Genomic DNA, 20,495 nt, shown 5'->3' with positions numbered 1-20,495 from the left:
CAGAAACAGACAGAGCGAGGCGAGAGAGAGACAGAGACAGAGAGACACAGAGAGACAGACAAGAGACAGACAGACAGACAGAGACAGACAGAGCCAGGCGAGAGAGAGACAGACAGAGACACAGAGAGACAGAGACAGAGATACAGAGACAAACAGACAGAGACAGAGAGAGGGACAGAGACAAAGGGAGACAGAGAGACAGAGACAGAGAGACAGACCAGAGACAGAGACAGAGAGACAGACCAGAGACAGAGACAGAGAGACAGACCAGAGACAGAGACAGAGAAACAGAGAGAGAGGTGAGAGACAGAGACAGAGAGACAGAGACAGACAAGAGACAGAGAGACAGAGAGAGACAGAGAGAGGGACAGAGAGACAGACCAGAGACAGAGAAACAGAGAGAGATAGAGACGAGACAGACAGAGAGACAGAGACAGAGAGACAGACAGACAGAGACAGAGACAGACAGTCAGGGACAGAGAAACAGAGAGAGACAGAGGGACAGAGAGACAGAGAGTTTGTTCTGCAGTACCGTGGTGCACCGGGGCACCCCGTCCCGGGGTTGGGGGCGGGTGGGGGAGGGGGAGGGTGTCTCTGAAGTCGCCGGTGTCCTCGCAGGGGTCTGCGCCGGGAGCCCCGGGACTCGGGTGGGCGAGGACGATGATGGAGGACGTGCACTGCGCGCTGCGCGACAAGGTCAGGCGGGCCCGGCCGCTGGGAACCGGGGTGCCTTAGAGGAACAAGATCCTTCCCAGGGGGCCCGGCCGCTGGGAACCGGGGTGCCTTAGAGGAACAAGATCCTTCCCAGGGGGCCCGGCCGCTGGGAACCGGGGTGCCTTAGAGGAAGAAGATCCTTCCCAGGGGGCCGCTGGGAACCGGGGTGCCTTAGAGGAACAAGATCCTTCCCAGGGGGCCGCTGGGAACCGGGGTGCCTTAGAGGAACAAGATCCTTCCCAGGGGGCCGCTGGGAACCGGGGTGCCTTAGAGGAACAAGATCCTTCCCAGGGGGCCCGGCCGCTGGGAACCGGGGTGCCTTAGAGGAACAAGATCCTTCCCAGGGGGCCCGGCCGCTGGGAACCGGGGTGCCTTAGAGGAAGAAGATCCTTCCCAGGGGGGCCAGGCTGGGGGGGGGGGAGAGGAGATCGAGGACTGGAAGTGGGATTTTCCGGGCTTCCCCCAAGTGTCACCCGGAGGCTGCTTTAAATGGCCCTGGGACGCGGTCTGAGTAGGTGTGTGTGTGTGTGTGGATACATGTGCACATCCACGTGTGTGTGATGTTATAGTATGCGGTGTGCGTGCGTGTGTGCACACGTGTGTGTGTGTGTGTGGAGGGCGGAGTTCTGCTGTGAACTGTGCACTGTTCGCTCCGTTTGAGGTGAGCCTTTGCTCATGTAGATGGGGTTACGCCAGAGGCTCAAGCGCAGTGGAAGTGTGGGGCCCCCCCATCCCCCCACTCCATGAAGTTAAAGTCGTCGTTGCTGTCAGGAAGCGCCGGGTGTGAGGTCCTCCCGGACAGAGACAGGCACGTGCGTGTGCAGTGGAGCTGAGTGTGTAAGAGACGCCGGGCGGGTCCCAGGAGCCTGCCCCACCCAAGGCCTGGGGAGGGCACACAGCTTCCTTGCCAGTTCCCCTCCTGGGGCAGAAGAAGATGGGGCGGGGGGGGGGGCGGAAGGATGGTTTGGGGGTGGCTGGGGTGCGCGGTAGAGAGGGGGTGGGTTTCCAAGGCTGCTGTTGGAGGGTGCAAAGTTAACATTTTAACCTCGGTGTGGTGGACAGACAGACACACACTGCAAAGACTTCTGAGGAAGATCTTTAGTTCTCTCTCTCTCTCTCTCTCTCTCTCTCTGTTTGCTTTGGTTTTTGTTTTGGTGTTTGAGGCGGGATCTCACTGTTGTAGTCCAAGGCTGGCCTTGAACTTGTGGTCCTGCTACTTCGCTCTCCCAAATGGCGCGATTACAGGTTTGGAGTCCACGCTTAGCCACCTTTCTCTTAAGATGTGCCGGTGGTGGTAGTCCTGCCTCCCTTGGCTCCCCACTTCCTCCCTCCAGGCTCTGGCCTTGCTGTCGCACTACCTGGTGTATTCCTCCGTCCGTGTTTCCGGTTTTTCCCTTCTTAAGAGGTCACCCTCTATCCTAATGTGGCCTCGTTGTAATTTAAGCCCATCTGAAAAGCCCCTCGGCTTCCTGCTGTCCTTGTCCTGCCTTGGCTTTTCCCTGTCTTCTCTTGCTCTTTCCAGAGTAGTGCATTCTCAGCACCCGAAGAAACCCATGCCTTGGGGGTGTATATACGCCTGTAACCCCAGCACTTTGGAGGTGGACACCAGAGGACCGCAAGTTCAAGGCCAGCCTGGGACATTCCCCCTCCTGCTCCCATTGGGATAAATGTTCTCCTTGAGGATAGGCCTCTGGATGTCTTGCTCAGTGTCCCGGTGCTTTGAGCACTGCCCAGGCTCGCTTGATGGATGAGGGGGTGGGGAGAGGGCCAGGAATGGGGGTTCACAGCGCGTCCCGAGGGCGTGTGTGGGGCTTAGGGAAGATCGTGAGGAGGGGTGGCAGCCCACTGGAGCTGGACCCTTGCAACCACTCGGGGCAAGGGTGTCAGCAGGGCAGGAAGATCAGAGATGAGGGTCCAGAGGACCATGAAGCAGGAGTGGGAGCTTTTTCAGCTTGCTCCCTGGTCTGGTACAAAGCAACTTTGTAGCCCTGGCCATCAGCGGTTTATCACAGCGAGCATTGTTCTTGCAGAGCCCCAGAAGGAAAGCGTTCAGTGTTGAGCACTCTTGAAGGACGCCCTGCGCACTAGGCGGAAGGGAGTCCATGATTACTGGCTGCATCCAGGGGATGGAGAACTGCCGGAGACGCTCACGCTATCTCATTTGGCTAGGGAAGTTACTTTGCAAAGATCAAGGGACCAGGGAACCTACCGACCAAGGTCCTGGCAGTTCTGAGCACTCGGTGCCTGTTCCTTCTATCCTATAGCAACATTTTTTTTTTTTTGTCAGTCATGAGACTTGAACTCAGCGCCCGGGCTTGTTATTTTTCTCCCCTGAACTTTTGCTCATCTAGTGCCTCTACCACTTGGAGCCGCAGCCACAGTTGTCCAGTGGTTAATTAGAGATAAGAGTCCCGCAGCGTTCCTGCCTGGGGTTGGCCTGGATGGCTTGATCCTCGCATCTCCGCCTCCTGAGCGGCTGGGATTACAGGCGTGAGCCGCCAGTGCCGGCCGCAGCACATGTTTAACAGCCACCGGAGCAGGAAGCTTTGTGGGAAGCACCGGATTCTTGGGACTGGCCGGTGGGCGTCAGACTCACAGTTGCAAAGGGCAGTAAGGTGCCAAGCTCCAGCCCCAGGGGTCCCGATGGGGGGGGGGGTCAGGAAGTGGGGGTGTGCGGGGCGTCGGGGTATGAGATTCCTACAGCTTGTGGAGGGCGGTGATTCCGACAGGGACAAGTTCCTGGAGCCATGGGTGCTGGGAAATCCAGGAGTTCGCAAGCTTCGTCCCTTCTGTGGCCTCTCTGAGAAGGGGGGCCAGTCAGTCCACGTGCTTCCTGGTCTATCACCCCAGTGCCCACCTCCATCCTCATGAAGGGTTTTCTAGAACTTTCCAGATGTCTTCCCTGTGTGTGTCTGAGTGTGGCCACTCTAGGAAGCAGGGTGAAGCGAAGAACTCGGGGCGCTGGAGGCTTGGATGGCACGGGGACCCGCGGTCGGTGGGCAGGGGTGGGGGTGGTCACCGCCGGATGGGGTGGGCTGGCTCCAGAACCTTCTCAGGAGTCCCCGGGGCCTAGCGCCGGACGTCCCTCGGGGGAAGGAAGCTGGGGCCTGGCTTGAGCAGGAGGGGGGGATGTGGAAACCACCTTTCCGGAGGGGTGCTGAGGTTGTGCAATTGCGGGGGGGGGGCGGGGGGGCCTCCTGATGCCCCCCCCTGCCCTCCCCCCCCTGCAGGAACTGCAGCTGCCCCCCTTCCGCGCCCAGTCCCCGCTGCTGAAGAGCCGCCGCGTGTTCGTGGGCCTCGTGACGCTGCTCAGCAGCCAGCGCCGGCTGAGCCCCGCCGCCCGGCACCTGGCCGTCCACCTGCTGGACCACTTCCTGGCCCGCCGCGCCGTCACCTCCGCCCGGCAGCTCTGCGCCCTGGCCGTGGCCTGCCTCCTGCTGGCCAGTGAGTGGGCGCCCCCCTCCTGGGCCCCCCCCCCGCGCTGGGTGGGAGCTGCACCTCACGTCTGCAGCATTATTGAATAGTTAACTATTATTACACAGCCGTCCAAAGAGGTTTCAGTTCCGTACATCAGATGTGCTAGTCCCGGGGCTTGAACCCAGGGCTGGGCGCGGTCCCCGAGCCTCTCTGTGTGCTCAAGGCTGGCGCTCTACCACTTGGGCCACAGCGCCGCTTCCGGCTTTTTGTGCTGAATTGGGGCTAAGAGTCTCACGGACGTTCCTGCCTGGGCTGGCTTTGAACCCGGTCCTCCTCAGGTCTCGGCCTCCCGCGTAGAGCTAGGAGTACAGGCGGGAGCCCCCCACAGCCCTGCTGCCTGGATTTGTGAGCTTGTCTTCCAGAAGGCTGGGCGGCCCTTCCTGCCCACAGTCTTCGTGTTAACGAAAGCATTTCCTGTCGAGACAGGAAGTCTCTGCTCTGTCACCGACATGGCCTCTAGGAGACTGAAGCTTCCCGACGTGTAGGCACTTGTAAAAGCAGGACTGTACCCACAGATGCTTGGACCAGAAGTCTCCCACATTCCAGAACCTTCTTCTGACAGTTGTCCTGCCTGCTCCGGCGTCTAGATTCCAGTCAGCAGGGTCTAGCCTTCTGAGGAATTTAAGGGTTTCTGTGTGTGTGTGTGTGTGTGTGTGTGTGTGTGTGTGTGTGTGTGTGTCTGTGTGTGTGTGTGTGTGCTGATTGGGACCTGAACTCAGGGCCTCACACTTGGCTTTCTGCCTCAAGGCTCTACAAGCTATGTCACCATTTCAGGAGTTTAAGGTATTTCTTCCCTCTGTAGGAGCACAGAAAATTACCTGTAATCCCAGCTACCCTAGAGGCAGAGGTTTGGAAGACAGACGTTTGAGGCCAGTCTGGGGGGGACAAGTTAGTAAGACCTCATCTCATCCAGCAAGCCAAGCCTTGTGGTGCACGCCTGTGATCCCAGGCCTGCAGTAGGCTGTTGGCGGGAGGACCTTGGGAGGAGGCCGGCCCTGTAATCAGAATCTGACGTGGAGATTCAGCCCTGGCCTCTGTGGTGGAGTGGGAGAGGTTGGTGTGCCCAGTGGTGCTTTCATTTTTTTTCCTTCCACATATTTACTCATTCTCAAAATAAGAGAGAATGGCAGAATCCCCCCCCCCCCAATTCACAGAGAAGGAAACTGAGGCACGGGAAAGACGGTGTAAGGGCTGGGAGTGTGGCTTAGTGGTCGAGTGCTTGCTTAGCATGCATGACGCCCTGGGTTCGATTCCTCAGTACCCTATATGTGACTCAAGCGGTGAGAGCAAAACAAGCCCAGGGACAGTGCCCGGGGCCCTGAGTGCAAACCCAAGGACTGGCAAAAATAAATAAATACATAACTGGCCTACATCCCAGAGCCGGGGGGCAGTGGGGGGCGGGGGCGGGGGCCCAGGCGCTCCCCTCGCTGGCCCGTGGCCTTCGTCCTTTCCCCTGTCACCAGGGAGACCCCGCTCAGCAAGGGAAGCCGGGAACGGGCCGCGGCTGCCGCGGGAACGTGTCTGGGGAAGTCCCGGCGGGCAGAGGGGACGCCGGCCGGCTCCATGTCGCCTCCCTGGGCCCTGAGGCCGTTGCAGGACTTCCTCCGGGAGCGGACCCCTCACCTCACATCTGCTTCCAGGACGGATGCAGCCTGGCAGAAATGCCCTGGCCGCCGTCCATTCTGCCTCCGCCGCCCAGTACACACGCATGCACGCACGCACACACGCACACACACGCACCAGGAATGCCCCGCTAGGATGCATGGGCCGTTCATCCATCCCGTCCACTGCTATCCTGGGAGTCCCCGGGCTTTTCTAGCACCTTCTTCCGTCTGCCCCCACAGGTAAGTTTGAGGACAGGGAAGACCGCGTGCCCAGGCTGGAGCAGATCCGCGGCGCGAGGCTCCCGGGCGGCCAGAGCTGCTCCCTGGGCAGGAAGGAGCTGCTGAGCGCCGAGCCGCGCGCGCGTCCTCGATGCCTTCGGCTGGAACCTCTGCCTGCCCACGCCCGCCCACTTCCTGGACTTCTACCTGGGGGCCGCCGGCTGCCCCCCAGCCCCCCACTGCCACCCCTGGCCCGCCACCCGCTCCCGCCAGGCCCAGGCGTGCCTCCGGGAGGACGCCCACTGCTTCCTGGAGGTCACCCTGCAAGGTGAGGGGGGGGGCTGCACCCAGAGCCACCGGTGCACCTGCTGGGGGAGGGGGGAGGGGGGGGGCGGCTCTGGCCAGGAGGCGTGGCTCAGCCTCCCGGGTGTCTTTCAGATCACGTGTTCTACGCGTTCCAGCCTCCCGCATCTGCCTGCGGCTCCGGCCGTGCTGGACCCCAGGCCTGCAGAGGATCTCCAAGTACTCCCTGGAGCACCTGGCCTCGTGCATCGAGCTGCTGCTGCTGGGAGTGTCGGGTCCCCAGGACGCACCGGGGACAACGTTTCCTCATGGCGGCTCCAGCTCACCCGTCTTGGAAAGCAAGCATAGCGACTCCCGACGGAAGCGGGGCTGGGGAGCCGGCTGTTTCCCTTCGAGGGTAGCGGGGTGGCTTAGGGGATGGGAAAACCCCTGCTAGCACCCCTCTTTTGTGTTTTCACTCTGGACCTGGGCACCGTCCTGGCTTCTTCCCGCTCGAGGCTAGCACTCTGCCACTTGAGCCACAGCGCCACTTCTGGCTTCTTATTTTTTCCGAGTAGTTTATTGGAGGCGAGGGTCTCATGGACTTCCCTGCCTGGGCTGGCTTCGAACCGCGATCCTCAGATCTCAGCCTCCCCCGAGCGGCTGGGGTGACCGGCGTGAGCCGCCCGTGCCCGGCTTGCACCCTCCTTTTGGGTGGAAGCACCCCGGCCCCGGCGGCCAGCTTGCTGGGCGTCTGGAAGCGGGGTGTCACGCAGCCGTGGGCGGCACAGAAGGTAGAGCTGCTCCGGGCTCGGTCGCACAGCCAGAGCACCTAGCCGTGCTGGGTACTGGGGCAAAGCAGAGCCCCCCACGTTATCCTGCTGAAAAGGGGGTGTGCCTGGACTCTGGGGACAACCCAGCCTCGTCTTGGGGGTTCCCAGAGTTTTCTCTTAGAGGAGACAGCCCGCCCTGGGTAATGGCACGCAAGTCTCTGGTTTGGGGGTTCATGCAGGCGACTGGAAGCCCTTGATCCCCCCGAGTCTTACCCGAATCTTCGTTTCAGAGCGTACGACAACATCCTCAAGGACGCCATCACCGTCAAGAGCCAGGCGTCGGCCGGGGTGCCCGGCACGCCCCCGCCCCCACCCAAGTGCTTTTCCAGCTGCCCGCGTGCCCTGCCCCGGGCCAGCCCACGCGGGTCACGCTGGCCGAGACCCACAGCCCCGCGCACGAGCCGGGCCCGGCTTCCCGGGACTCTCGGCAGACCCCCCCCCCCCCCCCGCACACCTCCTCCTACCCCGCCCTACGGCCCCGGGGGGTGTGCCCCGCGCCCGCCTCCCTGGGCACAGCGGCCGAGCCCAGACATGGCCTGGCAGCCGCCTACGTACGGAGCTGGCTACGTCGTGGGGGGACCCCTGCTCCCCACGGGCTGCTTTGACAGATAGGCGTGGCCGGAAGACCCGAACTGCTCAGCAGCACACAAAGCACATCCAAGATTTCACCTGTTGCCTGGCGGCGTAGCCACTCAGGAGGCTGAGGTCTGAGGCTCGTGGTGGGTTCAAAGCCAGCCCCGGGCAGGGAAGTCCGCGAGATTCTTATCTCCGCGTCAACCCACCAAAAAAGCCAAAAGTGGAGCCGTCACGCCAAGTGGTAGAGTGCCAGCCTCGAGTGAAGAGGCTCAGTCCGGGACAGCACCCAGGCCGTGAGTTCGAGTCCCAGGATTGGCACCAAGATGTTGCTGTTGTTGTTTGTCTCCACTGACTGCAGCTGCAGCACTGGAAGGGAATGGGCTTCCCGGCACGGCTTTGGGGGTCACTGGAAGATGTGTGGGTGCTTATGCCCGCATCAACGTCCCACCGGATGTGTGTATTTGTGGGTTGGCGTGAGCATCCGCCTTCCTGGAGGCCCACCGGGGAGCGGTCGTGGCCGTTGTGGTGTGAACCTCAAGCCTTCTTTTTTTTAAAAATCGTTGGCCTTTTAGAGATCTCACATTGCTGCTGTGTCCCGAATTGATCGAGCTTCCCGTTCTGCAGATGTCTTGTTTACACGATGCCATATCAGGGATTTCTGTGATACTTGAAAATTCCTTTGGAGAAAAACATTGTAAGAGCGCTGCTTGTTAATTGCCACACTGCCTCCTGTGCGGCCGGAAGGTTTAATCTAGCTTGTGACCAACAGACCCCGAGCTCCTTTTCTAAAAGCGTGTATTTGGGAAGAAGCACGGCCCAGGCTCTCCATTCTAGAACTTTCCACCACTCTTGGATTTTTGGGTTCACCTGGGAAACTTTTATAACCACCCAAGGAGGAAAAAAGGTGGTTGAAAGGAAGAGGAAACTTGCAAACAAGCAATCTCACCTCTTTTCTGTCATCAGTGGGGTCAAACCAAGCCCCAACTTTGAGTTTGGCCCACAGATGTTGCTCAGTGAACCACCGAGATGAGCAAGAGGGTGGTTGGATAGAAAGCCAGTTATTTGGGGGTCTGCAGCATGAGGAATCTCAGGAAGACTGTAAGCAGGTGCAATGTGTTTGTTCTGACTTGCCACTTGTTCCTTGGGTTGGTTGGTTGTGGGAGCCGCATTTTCACCCATCAGAACTGTGAGATGTGAAAGGACTATAAACGCAAACAAACAAAAACGTCTTTTTAAAACTCATACTGAGTAGCTCCTGCCTGTCTCTCTAGCTACTCAGGAGACTGAGATCTGAGGATCACAGTTTGAAGTTAATATGGGTCAGAAAGTCTGTGATACTCTTTTTTTTTTTTTTTTTTTTGGCCAGTCCTGGGGCTTGGACTCAGGGCCTGAGCACTGTCCCTGGCTTCTTTTTGCTCAAGGCTAGCACTCTGCCACTTGAGCCACAGCGCCACTTCTGGCCATTTTCTGTATATGTGGTGCTGGGGAATTGAACCCAGGGCCTCATGAATACGAGGCAGGCACTCTAGCCACTAGGCCATATCCCCAGCCCCTGTGATACTCTTTTATCTCCAATTAACCTGCAAAAAAAAAAAGCTAGAAGTGGAGCTGTGGCTCAAGTGGTAAAGCACCAGCCTTGGGGGGGCGGGGGAAGCCAAACAGGAGCATGAGGACTTGAGTTCAAGCCTCTGTACCAACACACACACACACACACACACACACACACACACACACACACACACACACACACACACACTAAAAGAGCCTATCTTGCTGTTCTGAATTTATTTGCCAGTCTCCGGAGTCGGTGGCGGGGGACCAAGGGGAAGGCAGAATGGGATCCAAAGCTGATCAAGACTCTTCATCGCACATGAATCTTGGTGTGGAAACAAGGAAGAGCTAAGACATTGGACGTTAGCCACTGCCACTAACCTAGGAGCCTGCGCGTTCCTTTGCTTCCCATGTTTCCCTCTCCCTTTGCCCACTTCCTTGTATTTTGTGCGATGTGTGGATTCGTAGTGATTGCATGTATGTTCTGGGAGTGGACGGACCCGTGAGGGGTTCCTCCCAGGGACACCGCAGCAACCTGGTTCCCAGGAAGACACCCCCAGAAATAAACGCGTTGCCCACTACCCCAATGCAGCTTTCTGCCTGGGTTTCTCCCCCCTGAGCCCAGGGAGGGTCTTCTCCGGGTGAGAGGTGGAAGGCTTCGGGGATGGTGGGGTTCACAGCACTAAGATGGGCTCCTTTGTCACGGTTCCAAGCTAGCCCGGCCGCAGGTGAGTCCATGGACTCTCATCTCTAATTAATCACAGAAAACGCCTCAAGTGGCACTGTAACAGGTGCTAGAGCACTAGCCTCGAGCAAATAAGAAGCTCAGGGACCCGCTGGGCATGTGGCCTGGCATCATGAAGCCCTGGGTTCGAGTCCTCAGTATCATGTAAACAGAAAAACCCAGAAGTGGCGCTGTGGCAGAGTGCTAGCCTTGAGCAAAAAGAAGTCAGGGACAGTGCTCAGGCCCTGAGTCCACGCCCCAGGACTGTCCAAAAAAAATGCTCAAGGACAGCACCCTGACCCTGAGTTCAAGCCCCAGGACACACACACACACACACACACACACACACACACACGCACGCACGTGCAATAGAACCAATGGAAGACAGCCTCGGTCATTCTGAAGAATGTCCGCTTCTCCTTCGAGGGCAGGGCAGGGGAGGGCAGGGGAGGGGAGGGCAGGGGAGGGGAGGGCAGGGGAGGGGAGGGCCTCTCGGGGCCTCTGGCTTGCCTTCGGCCTACTCAGAACTCGCAGGAAAATGCCCCCGACAGCTGGTGTCCTGCGGGTCTGCGCGGGGACCCAGCGGGACCCCCTCCTCCCAGACGGAAGGGGGGGATGCGGGATGCGGGCCGAGGCCGCTTGGGGACCGAGCCCGGCCGCCCTGCGGTGCCCGAGGCCGGCGTGGTGGCAGGAGGGTGTGAGCGTGGCGTTCACCCAGGGTAAATCCCTCCACGGGGGCTTCAGGCTCCGTCCTGGGTTGCCATGGCGACCGCTGCAGCCGCTGTCGACGCTGAGCCCTTGGACCCGAGGGGAGTCTGTGTCTTCTCCACGCATGGGCGCCCTGCAAGATTGTCTCCGCTGCCACGCTGGGTCGCTGCCGGGAACGTTGGACGCACACACACACACAGGCACGCGCACGTGCACAGGCGCACACACGCACACAATAATTTCTCTCTCCCAACATTTTTTTTTCCAAGACCAGGACTCGAACTCAGCGCCTGACACTTGCTTTCATCCGCTGTGTGGAGCTCTACTGCCTGAGCCACACCTCCAGCCCCTGCCGACCTTTTTAAATGGGTGGTGGTAACTAGGATTTGAACTCGGATCTTGCTCCTAACTCAGCAGGCTCTAGCCCCTGAGCTACGCTCAGCCCTCTTTCTTTCCCAGTTGTTTTCTCTGGTTATTTTTCAGATAGACTTTGAGAGTTTTGCCTGAGCTAGCCTTGAACTTCAGTCCTGGGCACCGCCCATTGCGTAACTGGGACTTAGAGGTGTGAGCCAAGCCCGCCTGGGTTTCAACGACAATTTGAATTTGTTCTTGAATCATTTATCTATTTATATTTTTACTTTTTGCCAGTCCTGGGCCTTGGACTCAGGGCCTGAGCACTGTCCCTGGCTTCTTTTTGCTCAAGGCTAGCACTCTGCCACGTGAGCCACAGCGCCACTTCTGGCCATTTTCTGTGTATGTGGTGCTGAGGAATGGAACCCAGGGCTTCATGCATACTAGGCAAGCGCTCTACCGCTAGGCCACCTTCCCAGCCCCTTGAACCATTTATGAGAGTGAAATTTCCCTCTTCCCTCCTCCTCCTTTTCCCTCTCTCTTTTTTTCCCCTCTCACTCACTGGATTTTCAGGCTAATTATGGTTAACTGTCTTTATTTAGAGACTTATTATCTGAGCTCATTATGAGTAATTATTCAGTCTGGAGGGGGAAAGACCAACACTGCTAGCTTAATTTAATGCTTACCTAGTTCACTTAATTAGCAATAAGTCTTGGCAAAATGGTGGAAGCCGTGGGGTCCTGGCTTGGTGGGTGGGTGGGAGAGAGGCTATTTGTGGTTCGTGTGTGTGTGTGTGTGTGTGTGCAGGTGTGCGAGCACACTTGAACTCAGGGCCTGAGCGCTGTCCCTGAGCTTTTTGGTGTTTCCCCCCCCCTCCAGGCTAGCTAGCCCTCCACAGCTCCCAGCCACCCCAAAGCTGCCCCCAAGACGCCAGAACACGGAAGCCAAGGACTCTTCTATCCGTTTTATTGGGGCTGGAGGCCCTCGGAGCCCTGCCCAGTGGTTCAGGCCAGCCTTTTGCTCACTCGCTCATAGGTCACACTTCCAATGGTGGAAATCTGAAAGAAACAGACAGAAGACAGAGAACCAGAGCTGCCACCCCAGGCTCCATGCAGCCCCGGGGCGGGGGGAGGGGGGCAGGAGGCAGGTGCACAATCTCTCCAGGCCGTAGGTTCACTGTCCGCCATGCTGTGTAGAAGGGACATATCTCTGTTCATGGACGTGGCTCCCTGCCGGCCTCGCCCCTTCTTTATTCCACCCAGTCTCCCAGCAGCCCTGGGAAACTCCCCGTGGTGAAGTGGTTCCTTCAGCTGGGAAGATCACCAGTGCTGGACACGCCCCTGTGCGATGTACCTACCCACAGCATGATTGTTTTTTAGTTTTGTCAGTCCTGGGGCTTGAACTCAGGGCCTGGGTGCTGTCTCTGAGCTTTTCCACTCAAGGCTAGTGCTCTACCACTCTGAGCCAGAGCTCCACTTCTGGTTATCTGGTGGTTCTCAGTCTCATGGACTATTCTGCCCCTGCTGGCTTTGAACCACGAGCCTCAGATCTCAGCCTCCTGAGAAGCTAGGCTTACAGGCCTGAGCTACCAGGGCCTGGCTCTGCCCACAATTTTCCTCCCATCTCCCAGTATGTACCCTGGCACAGGGGAAGGGCCAGCTGCCCAGCACCTGCCGGTGTGGGTTACAGAGGCGTGGAAACGAATATCCCAGAGCCCAGCTGTGCACTCACCTCCACGAGCTTGTCACCCACCACCTCCGAGGTCTGGTGATAATTGGGGAAGTCCGCCACCACCTTGTTGCCCTCCATCTGCACGGTGGCCTGCAAGGGGACCAGAGGGACATTGAGTGTGAGCCCTCGGCCTCCCACGCCAGCCCTGCCATGACCCTCAGGAATTTCCTGCCTGCAGACACACGATTGTGCATTTCCAAGCAGGTGGCTTAACTGCTTCCCGTCCCAGTCCACACAACTGTAAATGAAGGTAACACCGAGAACTGGTGCCTCACGCCCGTCATCCTAGCTACTCAGAAGGCTGAGCCCTGAGGATTGTGGCTTGTAGTCATCCAGGGCGGGAAAGTCTGAAAGACTCCATCTGCAATTAATCAGCAAAAAAGTCAGGCTGGAGGTGCGATTCACCTGGTGCAGTGCCCCGAGCAACAAGGAGACCCTGAGTTCAAACCCCAAGGCTGGCCAATCCAATCCAATGCAATACAATACAGAGAATAGAGCATGGCTAAAGGGGTGATCGTCATCAAGATGCACCGTACTCATAAGCCGGTTGTTGAATGGTGGTAACCACTTGGTACAATTTACTTGAAGATGAATAAAAAATAGAAAAAAAAAACAACCAACCAGACCCATCAAATATGTAACGATGGAAGGGGAACTCTGACTCAAGTGGTAGAGCACCAGCCTCGGGCAAAAACAAAAAGAAAAAGCTAAGGAACAGCAATGCAGGCCCTGAGTTCAAGACCCAGGGCCGTCACACCACACACACACATACTTTTACACACCCACACGTGAGAAAAGTGTAGCAGGGACTTGGCAAGTGTCAGATGTGTTATCTTAAGTGCCCAGCAAATATTTTTCTCTCTTCATGGTCAGTGGCATGGCCATTCATGTTGGTGATCTTCAACACTGGGAGATTAACGGGGCGGGCGGGGGGGGGGGGCAGCGACGTCATGTCTGAGATGCAGAAGGTGGCCCGGGGAGCAGGGGAGGGAGGGAGGGCGGGCGGGGCCTCCTCACCTTGAACTTCTTGCCGCCCATGGTCTGCATGTCGCACTCCTTGCCGATGGTGAACTTGTTGGTCATGATGTGGCCCCCGGAGTAGTACTGGGACCAGGTGAAGTCCTGGCCGTCCTGCTGCACCTCCGTGGTGATCTTGAAGTTGCGGCCCTTTTCGATCACATCGCTGGGGAGACCTGGGCCCAGCGACAAGCGGGGACAGAGCAGCTGAGCCAGGCGCCAGGGGCTCACGCCTGTCATCCTAGCTACCCAGGAGGCTGAGATCTGAGGAGCGTGGTTTGGAACCAACCCAGCCAGAAGAGTCCCCTCGTTTCTCTTTCTCTCTCTTTGTGGCCAGTCCTGGGGCTTGTCCCTGAGCTTCTTGGGCTCAAGGCTAGCACTCTACCATTTGAGCCACAGCAACACCGCCATAGTTTTTTTCTGTTTATCTGGTACTGAGGAATCGAACCCAGGGCTTCATGCATGCTAGGCAAGCACTCCACCACTAACTCATCTCCAATAAACGACTCCACAAATATATAAATAAACCTAGAGTGGCACTGTGGCTCAGTGGTAGAACACTAGCCTTGAACGCAAAGAGGCTCAGGGACAGCGCCCAGACCCTGATTTCAAGCTCTAGGACTGGCAAAAGAAAAAGAAAAAAAAAGAAAAAAGTCAGAAATGGAGCTGTGGTTCAAATGGTAGAACTCTAGCTTTGAGTAGAAAAGCTAAGGGACAGTGCCCAGGGCCTGAGTTCAAGCCCCAGTACTGGCATGTGCACACACACACACACACACACACACACACCCACCCCTCAGGCCTCGGACTTGGACTTTTTCTTGTGCCTGTCATATAGATAGATAGATAGACAGACAGACAGACAGACAGAGAAGGAGGGAGGGAGGGAGGGAGAGCGCGCCACCCATCCATGCAGAGAGAGGACAGGTCGTTGCTCGCTTGGTGAACAGGAGTGAATGCATGAGTGAGGAGTGGGGCCCCCCCCCCCCTCTCGCAGGACGGGGGATGGGCGCCTGGCCGTCCAGCCCCAGAGAAGGCGGCTCACTCACCCAGGCGCTTCATGAACTCGTCGTAGTTCTTCTCACTCTCCATCTCGAACTTTCCACTGAAGGCCATGCTGGAAGAGCGGGAGGCAGGGCAGTCCGTGGAAGAGGGCTGGTGTCCAGGGGTCTGGAGAGCCGGCTTATAAGTGTTCCCGGCTGCCCAGCCCCGAAGTCACCCCACTTTCCCCCCTCCCTCCTCCTCCGGAACAGGGGGCACTTGCTGGTTTACGACCTGGGCAGAACTGGAGGGGCAGAGCCCGAGGTTATTCACCCGCCTCCCGCCCAGATGCCTCCATCCCTGCCCCGTCCTTCAGCCTCCCGCACACACCCATTCATCAAACACGCCACATCGTGACGCTGCGAATAAGGGAACACACGTGGAGAAGTCAAACACACTTCGGAGCGAGGGGCAGTCCTGCCAGAGGGGCCCTGGCTCACACTTGGTTTCTCTCTGGTCTTCTTAAGCGCATCTATTTTTTTCTCTTTATTAGTTTGCATTACTTGGGGCGGGGGGCGGGCGGGAATGTTTCTCTGCAGCATTAACACAGGTTTACAATATCTTCAAATTCCTTTTTTTTTCTTCTTATGTAAGTGTGATTATGGGGGGTGGGATCAGGCACCTGCACCCCCTGGGTTTGATCCCCAGCACCATAAGATATATAAAAAAAGAAGAGATTACATGGGCTGGGGATATGGCTCAAGTGGCAGAGCATCTGCCTAGCAAGTGCAAGGCCCTGAGTTTACATCCACGTAACATCAGAGGGGTGTGTGTGAGAGACAGGTATTTATTTTAATCATATGTGTGTGTGTGTACACGTGTGCGTGCACACATGCACTGATACTGGGGCTGAACTTAGGGCCAGGGTGCTGTCCCTTGACTTTTTCACTGAAGGCTAGCACTCTACCACTTCTGGCTTTTTGGTAGTTAATTGAAGGTAAGAATCTCTTAGCCAGTGCCAGTGGCTCATGCTGGTAATTCTTGCGATCCAGGAGACGGAGATCTGAGGATCATGATTAGAAGCCAACCTGGGCAGCAAAGTCTGTGAGACACTTCTCTCCAATTAACCATGAGAGAACAGAAGTGCCACTGTGGCTCGACGTGGTAGAGCACTGGCCTTGAGCGAAAGAGCTCAGGGACAGTGCCTAGGCCCCAAGTTCAAGCCCCATAACTGACAAAAAGAAAAAAAAAAAGAGTCTCACAAACTTTCCTTCCCCAGGCTGGGAACTTCAGTCCTGGTATCTTGAGCTCCTGAGTAGCTAGGATTACAGGCCTGAGATGTAGCTTATTGGGATGTAGCTTATTGTTAGCTTCCTTTCTCAGCAGGTGTAAAGCCCCAGGTTTAGTTCCCAACATCACAACAAATAGTTGCCAAATGTTCTATTGTCTATTTGTTTCCTAATTTACTTATCTATGCCTTTTTTTTTGTTTCATCAGTACTGTGGCTTGAACTCAAGGCCTTTGGCTCTTAGTTTTTTTGCTCAAGGCCAGAGCTCTACTTCTTCAGCCACCTCTTTTGAGGTCTTTAGGTTGTTTCCAATCTTTTTGTATTGTACATAACTCTGACAATTTTTTTTATGCCAGTTCTGGACCTTGCACTCTGGGCATGGGCTCTGTCCCTGAGCTTTTGTGCTCAAAGGCTAGTGCTCTACTTGAGCCAAAGCTTGACTTCTGGCTTTCTGTGGTTAATTGGAGGTAAGTGTCTCGTGAACTTTCCGGCCCGAGCTGGCTTTGGAATGCCATCCTCAGATCTCAGTCTGAGTAGCCCGGATTACAGGTGCGTGCCTCGGGCATCCACGACGGGCCGATTTGCACTTACATTATGGCTGACGGTTAAAGCCTCCTTTCCTAGGCTTGTTGGCTATTCGGACTATTTTTTTGGGGGGGGGGGTCAGTTTATAAAAGGCTGAGGTAATATTTTAAAGTTCTTTTTATTGTCACTACAAAGGTGATGGTGCACAGAATCTTTGGACATTTTTGTTCACACTTCTGGATGTACCAGGTCATTGACTGGGATGATTTACCCAGGATGAATTCCTAGGCATGAAATTCCCAGAACAAAGGGGTCATTGTCCAGGTCAGGATGGGAACAGAGGGAACAAGAGGAAGGGGAGCAGTGACATGGGGGTGTTTGACTGGGTGGCACCCCCACTCCACCCTCCATGCACCCAGGGAGACCAGAGGCGTCCTTTCCTCTCCTCCCGGGGTGTTGACTGTCCGCTGAGAATCTCCCTGGGAAGGTAAATGAACTCAAACTCCTCTGTGTCACAGTGAGTGAGCTTTTATGGGGCCATTGAACTCCTGGAACAACTGTACCCCAGGAGACATTAGAGCAGCCTCAAGGCTATTCCACGTTGGGCACCCCAACTTCCCAGCTGGACTCTGGCTCTTGTCCCAAACAGACACAATTATCCTGGGAGGAAAAAACCTCCGGAAGGAAGCTGGGACGCAGGAATGTGGGTCTGCCAGGAGGAATGTGGAGCATTCTGCTGTGCTCGGACCCCAGGGCTTTCTGAGCCTTGTATTCAGGAAGAGAACTGGCAGCCTTGTGGATTCCTTGAGTTCTTTTCCTGTGCCGGTCCTGGAGCTTGAACTCAGGGCCTGAGCTCTGTCCCTGAGCTTTTGTGCTCAAGTAGGGTGCTCTCCCAGACACAGCTTCATTTCTGGCGTGAGTGTGTGTGTGTGTGTGTGTGTGTGTGTGTGTGTGTGTGTGTTCAATTGGAGATGAATCCCATAGACTTTTCTGCCCCGGCTGGCCTCAAACCCAGAGCCTCAGCTCTCAGCCTCCTGAGCTGCTAGATGACAGGCGGGAGCCGCCGCCACGCGGCTTAAGCACTGCGTACGCCCTCATCAGTCTGCCCTGCCCCTCTTCCCTCCGTAGAGGACCTGCAGTGTTGTTGGACCTACTCCTAGTCTCAAAATTCAACACAAGCTGAGCACCCATGGCTCAGGCCCGTAATCCTAGCTACTCAGGAGGCGGAGATGTGAGGACTGAAGCTCAAAGCCAGCCTGGGCAGAAAAGCCCACGAGACTCTTATCTCCAATGAACCACCAAAAAAGACAGAAGTGGAGCTGTGTCTCAAGTGGTAGAGCACAAGCCTTGAGCATAGAACCTTAGGAACAGTGCCCAGGCCATGAGTTCAAGCCCTGGTACTCACACACACACACACACACACACACACACACACACACACACGCAGAAGGATGAATGGTTACTAGCAAATACATAGGTTCTCACAGTGATTTCCTAGCTCCTCAGGACTGGAAAATGAGGCTGACCACTTCCGTGTCTACAGGTGCTGAGTGGAGCGTTACCCAAGGCGGGGGAGGGGGAGACAGCGCCCAGGAGGCAGAGCCAGGGCCAAGCGGAGCCCAGGAGCCGCATTCCACAACACCCAAGCAACTTCATCTCCAGACTCCAACCTAGAGGCCCCACAACCCCGGGCACACATCACCTCAGGCCAAAGTCAGATGCCAAGAGGTCTTCCCACCGTTTGTGCAATTACCCATCACCACGCTCCTGTCCCCGGGCTAACCGTGATCGATTCCTGTGGCTGACCACGGAGAATTCGCCCTAGTGAATTTCTAATGAACTCATTTGGTGGTAATGTGGTGTGTAATTCCGCAAGACACGCATTCTCATTTAGCCTCATTAAGTTTCTGGTTATTGGGAACTACGATTGCTCTAAAGTCGTAAGCGAGAGCCAAGGAGTGACAGGCAGTAGGTGGTGAAGTTACCGGAAGTTTCTGAGAAGGCGGTGGAGGGGGTAATGGGGATGCTTAAGGATAGAGCTGTGTAAGCGCCTATGTGTTGGGATTTTGTGTGTGTGTGTGTGTGTGTGTGTGTGTGCGCGCGCGCGTGCCAGTACTGGGGATTGGACTTGGGCGCTGTCTCTTAACTTTTGTGCTCAAGGCTGCCACTCAACCACTTGAGTCCCAGCTTCACTGCCAGCATTTTGGTGGTTAATTGGAGAAAAGAGTCTCACAGCCAGGCACTGGTGGCTCACGCCTGTAATCCAAGCTACTCAGGAGGCTGAGATCTGAGGATCACAGTTTGAAGCCAGCCTGGGCAGAGAAGTCCATGAGACTCTTCTCGCCAATAAACCACTCAGAGAAAGCTGGAAGTGGCACTGTGGCTCAAGGGGCAGAGCCCTCGCCTTTGGCAAAATTGCTCAGAGACAGTGCTCAGGCCCAGAGTTCAAGCCCCATGACTAACTCCCCCCCCCCTCAAAAAAATAAAATGTCTCACAGACTTTCTTGCCCAGGCTGGCTTTGAACCTGGGTCCTTAGATCTCAGCCTCCCTAGAAGCTTGGACTACAGGCGTGAGCCACCAGTGCTGGGTTTGTGCTGGGAGTTTTAAGGATCCTCTAAAGCTGGCCCTGTCTCTGCCTGGTCTCCCCCACTTGCCGGTGGCTTTGGCCCCGAGTTCCTTCACATTGGAGGAGATGCTGCTGCTCCAGGTTGAAAGGTGCCCGGAAGTGCAGCACGCCTCACTGTTGACGAAGCCGTCACAGATAGATTATCTCTCATCTGATCACCCACAGATCCTAATCACTGTCATTAAAGCCTTCCTAGATAGGAGACTGGGATGTGCAGGGGTGAAGTATCAGAGTCCCCAGGTCACTTGGTGCCAGGGGTGGGGACAGAATCCACTCTTCCCGGCAGGCAGCGAACCCTCCCCGCAGCTCACCTGTCCTTGGCTGCCCGCCCTCCTCAGGCACCCGAGGCCATTGCTATCGCCCACTTCCTGTGTTTGACTTGCTTGGCAGACTGCTGTTTTCCGTGCCTAGAACAAAATGGCAGAGGCACAATAACGTACAAAGAAAAGAAGTTTCAGCGCCTCACGTGGGAGGCTGAAAGCTCAGATAGTTTGGTAGCAGGCCCTGCAAGGTCCCTCTCGCCGTCACCCCATCCTTAATGGTCGGCATGATGGAGAACGCACGCGTGTGAGACAGAGCTCACAGAATAACGCCGGGACCCAGGGCCGGAGAGCCTGCCACCCCAGCACTGTGAGACAGAGGCTCAAACTGTGAGGTCAGCCGGAGCTACAGGGCAAGACCCCAGCTCAAGAAGTGTGGGTGCAAGCCGGGGGCCCCTGGCACTGGTGGCTCACGCCTGTCATCCTGAGATCTGAGGATTGCGGTTCAAAGCCAGCCTTAGGCAGGAAAGTCCATGAGACTCCTCTCCAGCCGACCACCCGGAAACTGGAAGTTGAACACATTAGCCTTGAGTGAAAAGAGCTCAGGGACAGCCCCCAGGCCCTGAGTTCAAGCCCCACTAGACAGGAATCCAGAGAGCTCTGGACTCAGGCTAGGGTGAGTAGCTTCCAAAAGTAGAACCCCCTCCTTGACATAATTCCCTTCCACTAAGCTCCACCCCTTAAAGGGCCCACTTCCTCTTAACGTCAGCACGCTGTGTGAATTTCAGCGGAACCATTTCTGACCATAGCTAGACGTGTATGCTTTGCTGGGGTTCACAGGTGGGCAGGCGCGAGGTCGTGCTGCCATCAGCGTGAGCAGCAGGTTGTGTGCGTTGGTGCACCCAGGTGTGTTGCACAGGTGCACTTATGACTGTGGTTTTATACCAGCGTGATGAGCACGCGTGAGCCCTGACGTGCGAACTTCCAGCCGTGTATGTGGGAAGACCCACCGTACCCTTCTCTGTGTAAT

General features: G+C 56.6%; 2 protein-coding genes across 2 annotated transcripts; one reads left to right on the top strand and one right to left on the bottom strand.

Moving 5' to 3' along the window:
• Window positions 1-660: 660 nt before the first annotated feature.
• On the top strand, window positions 661-7,741 carry Ccnjl (cyclin J like). Its single transcript, XM_048334151.1, is given in 9 exon segments — window positions 661-696; window positions 3,945-4,158; window positions 6,036-6,151; window positions 6,153-6,342; window positions 6,453-6,476; window positions 6,479-6,581; window positions 7,360-7,433; window positions 7,436-7,677; window positions 7,679-7,741. Coding segments are annotated over 9 exon segments (1,062 nt in total).
• Window positions 7,742-11,990: 4,249 nt separating this feature from the next.
• Fabp6 (fatty acid binding protein 6) lies at window positions 11,991-14,919 on the bottom strand. The gene is made up of 4 exons (XM_048334240.1): window positions 14,834-14,919; window positions 13,788-13,963; window positions 12,771-12,860; window positions 11,991-12,097 (listed from the first exon to the last, which is right to left on the bottom strand). Exons 1-4 carry the CDS (start codon window positions 14,898-14,900, stop codon window positions 12,044-12,046), a joined length of 387 nt encoding a protein of 128 aa, XP_048190197.1. The 5' UTR covers window positions 14,901-14,919; the 3' UTR covers window positions 11,991-12,043.
• Between the last annotated feature and the right edge of the window lie 5,576 nt (window positions 14,920-20,495).

This window comes from Perognathus longimembris, chromosome 25, assembly GCF_023159225.1.
Source record: "Perognathus longimembris pacificus isolate PPM17 chromosome 25, ASM2315922v1, whole genome shotgun sequence".
Taxonomy (NCBI): domain Eukaryota; kingdom Metazoa; phylum Chordata; class Mammalia; order Rodentia; family Heteromyidae; genus Perognathus; species Perognathus longimembris.
The sequence above is the reverse complement of the archived record's forward strand: the minus strand, read 5'-3'. Positions and strand labels throughout refer to the sequence as shown.

Coding starts and splice junctions, on each gene's coding strand:
- Fabp6 (XM_048334240.1), bottom strand. CDS start 14,900: ATGGCCTTCAGTGGAAAGTTCGAGATGGAGAGTGAGAAGAACTACGAC. Junction 13,964..14,833: donor CGAGTTCATGAAGCGCCTGG/GTGAGTGAGCCG, acceptor CGCTGGGCCCAG/GTCTCCCCAGCGATGTGATC. Junction 12,861..13,787: donor TGGGCGGCAAGAAGTTCAAG/GTGAGGAGGCCC, acceptor GTCCCCTTGCAG/GCCACCGTGCAGATGGAGGG.